This window comes from Palaemon carinicauda, chromosome 4, assembly GCF_036898095.1.
Source record: "Palaemon carinicauda isolate YSFRI2023 chromosome 4, ASM3689809v2, whole genome shotgun sequence".
In the NCBI taxonomy this organism is placed as follows: domain Eukaryota; kingdom Metazoa; phylum Arthropoda; class Malacostraca; order Decapoda; family Palaemonidae; genus Palaemon; species Palaemon carinicauda.
The window spans coordinates 48,516,983-48,521,982 of record NC_090728.1 but is presented as its reverse complement, the minus strand read 5'-3'; the positions used below and the strand labels follow the sequence as shown (position 1 = coordinate 48,521,982).

Genomic DNA, 5,000 nt, shown 5'->3' with positions numbered 1-5,000 from the left:
AAGGCTGAGAACAGTATTTTTACGGAGAATAACCGATTAAAATTACGGTTTTTTAACATTGTAGAGTGTAGTCTTTCTCAAAACAACTACCGCCAGTTTATCCGTCTTACAATTATTTAAAATTTTAGATAGAAGTAAAAAATTGAATTAAAAAGGCTCTTCTAATTAGCCTCATAAAACTTAAAACCTTTTGATACAGGATTTTGTTAAGTTTCGAATAAAAGTAAAGATTTGAATTAAACAAAGGCTCTTCTGATTACCTTAAGAAGGTTAAAACTTTTAATACAGGATTTTGTATTGTTATAACACACTTCAGTTCTATATTCTTTACAAACCAACTGCTTACATTTTAATACAGGATTTTGTATTAAGTTGTAATATATTTCAGTTCTAGATTCTTCACAAGCTAACAGCCTACATTTTAATACAGGATTTTGTATGAGTTATAATATATTTCAGTTGTTCATACTTCACAAAACAACAGCTTACAACACCGACCTTTGGAAGGAAAGAATCCCCGTAGAAATTCCATGAAAACGGAATATTTTTTGCTCTTTCTTCTCTTTTTTTTCTTTTTTTTTTTATACTCTGGCCAACCAGTTTTCTTTGAGCCCCACAAACAACTATCCGGCTCTCTACTCTTCCAATTCGATTCGTCTTTTTTATTTCATCAATTTTTTTTCGCTTTCTTTTTTCCTCCCCTATAAATCACAAACAGATCTGGGCAAAAACTTGGGTGTTGAAGGGCAGCGCCCCCCGTGTAGGACAGATTCGGAGTAGAGACGAGGGGGAATAGATATAGGAGATTGGAAGAGAAGGAATTTGGGAGAGTATCCTTGTGTGGTCTGCTCACATCTCTCTCTCTCTCTCTCTCTCTCTCCTCTCTCTCTCTCTGTCTCTCTCTCTCTCTCGGTTGAAGAACACTTGGAACTGTCTCGTCATCATCAGCCTACTGTTCCTCTTGAAGGCCTTCTTTTTTGGCCACGAATCCGAGGCATCTTTCATTTTCTTCTTTCATTTTCTTCCTTCATTTTTTTCTTTTCGTTTGTTTTTCCAGGTAGGTTTATCCGAAACAATCTTGGGAAGGGATAGCTCCTACCCATCGTGCATGAAATAAGATCTTTATTGAAATATTTCAGTACTTTATGGAAATAAACAAACTGGTGTTAATAACTCTCTCTCTCTCTCCTCTCTCTCCCTCTCTCTCCTCTCTCTCTCTCCTCTCTCTCTCTCTCTCTCTCTCTCTCTCTCTCATTGAAAAGTTTCATAACAGAAACACATGAATGATTATAGTACTTATAACAATCTCTCTCTCTATCTCTCTCTCTCTCTCATTGAAAAGTTTCATAACAAACACATGAATGATTATAGTACTTATAGCAATATCTCTCTCTCTCTCTCTCTCTCTCTCTCTCTCTCTCTCTCTCTCTCTCTCTCATTGAAAAGATTCATAACAAACACATGAATGATTATAGTATTTATAACAATATCTCTCTCTCTCTCTCTCTCTCTCTCTCTCTCTCTCTCTCTCTCTCACCAGAATTTGTTTTAAATGTTACAATTTTTAATGGACATGAATGAAAGTGGTATTTACAACTCTCTCTCTCTCTCTCTCTCTCTCTCTCTCTCTCTCTCTCTCTCTCCTCTCTCTCTCTCTCTCTCTCTTTCTCTCTCTCTCTCTCTTTCTCTCTCTCTCTCTCTCCTCTCTCTCTCTCTCTCTCTCTCTCACCAGAATGTTTTAATGTTACAATTTTTAATGGAGCCCATGAATGAAAGTGGTATTTACAACTCTCTCTCTCTCTCTCTCTCTCTCTCTCTCTCTCTCTTCTCTCTCTCTCTCTCTCTCTCTCTCTCTCTCTCTCGATAAAGGGTTTAATTCGGCTTAGGGTCATATCCCGAATCCTTTGAAACTGTTTCAAGAGCCCTTACCGGAATTGGATTACGTCGGGGGCCTAATGTCCTTTGTTCATTTTGACAACATGTGGATCTCCTTCAAATTATTATAGTGGAGATCCTCTCCCCGGTGTCTCTCATTGATGTAGCCCAGAATAGGCATAATGCGATTTGCAGATTTATTGTACGTCACATGTAGGTGAATGGAGAACTTGAGAACTATAGAGGGAGGACGAAGGAACAACTTGAGGAACAACTCCAGAACTGTTTTGGAGCTACGGGTATCTCGTGGCAGCTCCGTGTTTCTCGGTGGCAAAAGCGCTTATGTTGGTACAAGCCTTGTTCAGAGAGTAGTGTACGCGACCCGTCAGAAGGAACAACTAGAGGAACAACTCCTGGAACTGTTTTGGAGCTACGTGTTTCTCGGTGGTAAAGGTCCCTTATATTGGTACAAGCATTGTTCCAAGAGTAGTGTACGCGACCCGTTAGAGGGAACAACTAGAGGAACAACTCCAGGAACTGTTTTGGAGCTACGTATTTCTCGGTGGCAAAAGCCGCTTATTTTGGTACAAGCATTGTTCAGAGAGTAGTGTACGCAACCTGTCAGAAGGAACAACTAGAGGAACAGCTCCTGGAACTGTTTTGGAGCTACGTATTTCTAGGAGGCAAAAGCCGCTTATGTTGGTACAAGCCTTGTTCAGAGAGTAGTGTACGCGACCCCGTCAGAAGGAACAACTAGAGAACAACTCCAGGAACTGTTTTGGAGCTACGTGTTTCTCGGTGGTAAAGGCCCCTTATTTTGGTACAAGCATTGTTCCGAGTGTTGTGTACGCGACCCGTCAGAAGGAACAAGTAGAGGAACAATTCCTGGAACTGTTTTGGAGCTACGGTATTTCTCGGTGGTAAAGGTCCCTTATTTTGTACAAGCATTGTTCCGAGTGCAGTGTACGCGACTGTCAAAATGACAGCTTTAATATATAGAGATATGCACACGTGCGCATATACACAGAATTAACCCCGCCTATCTTCTCCAAGTTCCTAACTACTTACACGCTAGTTTGGGCAAGTTTAGATTCAAGCGAACACTTATGTTCCTTTTTTTTTTTTTTAAGTTTTTTTTTTCTATTATTATAGAAGTGCTTTAGTACTATAATTTGTTGCTCTTTAAACTTTTTAGATCTTTTCTGTAACATATATCTCCAATAACCATGAGAGTAAATTTGTCCTTTCTTTTTCAGTCGATGTTGTGACAAGAAGAGTTGTGGAAACAGAAATGAAACGCCTTCTGATCCAGTCATTATAGACAGGTAAGTGACTATTATTACTTTTATACAATGAAGTGAAAACGGAAATATAATGTTTTCGTACCTCCTGAAGTAAAATTCAAATGAGGAGTGTAACAATTATTGCTGGGTAATTGAATTGTAAGACTGGTTTCGTATGCACACAATTCTAGAAAGAAACGTAAAAAATTTATTTTTATGGCAATTCTCAGAATATATCGATCAGAAAATACGGACAAATGTAGCTTTAAATACATTCAATTAGCAATTTTGATTTTTTTGCTGATATCACGGATTTTCAGTTTCCTAAATTTTCTGTGTACAGTATAGCAAAAAACTTTTTTTTTCCCCGACGTGATTTTGGCATTTAATTAAACGGAGTTGGCGCTTTGAATAGGTGTGAACGATTAAATTACTTGAAACCAACACAAGTAGCTGTATTCATTCAGAAAATTATCAAATATTAATGCATTGAGAAATCGGCTTTCATCTCCTTCATATGCTCAACTACAAATGCTTCAGCGGTACGTTGGTTTTCAAGTAGAACGAGAGACGTCCAAATACTTTAATAATGGCCATTATTTATAACCTACCAATTGCAAATTTGACTGATATAAGCGTAACTAGGACGTGAGCTTTCATCGTGGTCAGTGTTCTGCTCCTTAAACTATGTAGCATAGATTTATCACTTGACATTCGCGTGTGGATTCTACATTTATTTCGGTATAATGATTCATCCTCAGGTGAAAAATTCCAATACCAAAGATGTCTCACTAGAGACCATTTTACGATTTCAAGAAATTTGTTTATGCAATTGTTGATTTTCTTATGTATGCAATTCATCCTATACCTTCATTTTTAATTTTCTTGTGTACGATTCATCCTACAACTTTAATATTGATTTTTTATGCGTATTATTCATCTTACAACTTAATTGTTGCTTTTTTTTTTATCTGATTCATCCTATAACTCATTGCTGATTTTCTTATTTATATGATTCATCCTACAACTTCATTGTTGATTTTTCTTATGTATCTGATTCATTCTACAACGTAAATGTTGATTTTCTTATGTATCTGATTCATCTATACAACTTCAATGTTGATTTTCTTATGTAAAAGATTCATCCTACGACTTCATAGTTGGTTTTCCTTATGCATATGATTCATCCTACAATCTTATTGTTGCTCTTCTTATGTATCTGATTCATCCTACAACTTCATTGTTGACCTTTCTTATGAAAATGATTCATCCTTAACTTCATTGTGGATTTTTCTTATGTATCTGATTCATTTTACAACTTTATTGTTGACTTTCTTATGAATATGATTCATCCTACAACTTCATTGTTGACTTTCTTATGAATATGATTCATCCTTAACTTCACTGTTGATTTTCTTATGTATCTGATTCATCCTACCAACTTCATTGTTGATTTTCTTATGGATCTGATTCATCCTACAACTTAATTAATTGTTGATTTTCTTATGTGTTCGATTCATTCTACAACTTCGTTGTTGATTTTCTTATGTGTTCGATTCATCGTACAACTTAAATGTTGCTTTTCTTATGTATCTGATTCATCCTACAACTTCATTGTTGGTTTTTTTTATGTATCTGATTCATCCTACAACTACATTTTTTATTTTATTTTATGTATCTGATTCATCTTACAACTTCATTGGTAATTTTATTATGTATCTGATTCATCCTACAACTTCATTGGTAATTTTCTTATGTATCTGATTCATCCTACAAATTAATTGGTAATTTTTCTTATGTGACGTAATTGAAATTATGATAGAATGTAGTTGAAGCATTTAT

General features: G+C 35.9%; 1 protein-coding gene across 1 annotated transcript in view; it reads left to right on the top strand.

Annotated features, from left to right (window-relative positions):
• kn (EBF transcription factor knot) overlaps window positions 1-5,000 on the top strand; it is an 86,992-nt gene that overhangs the window by 23,098 nt on the left and 58,894 nt on the right. Inside the window, exon 2 of the mRNA XM_068372225.1 lies at window positions 3,132-3,200. Within this exon, the coding sequence (XP_068228326.1) occupies window positions 3,132-3,200 (69 nt within the window). The remainder of the gene's footprint in view (window positions 1-3,131; window positions 3,201-5,000) is intronic.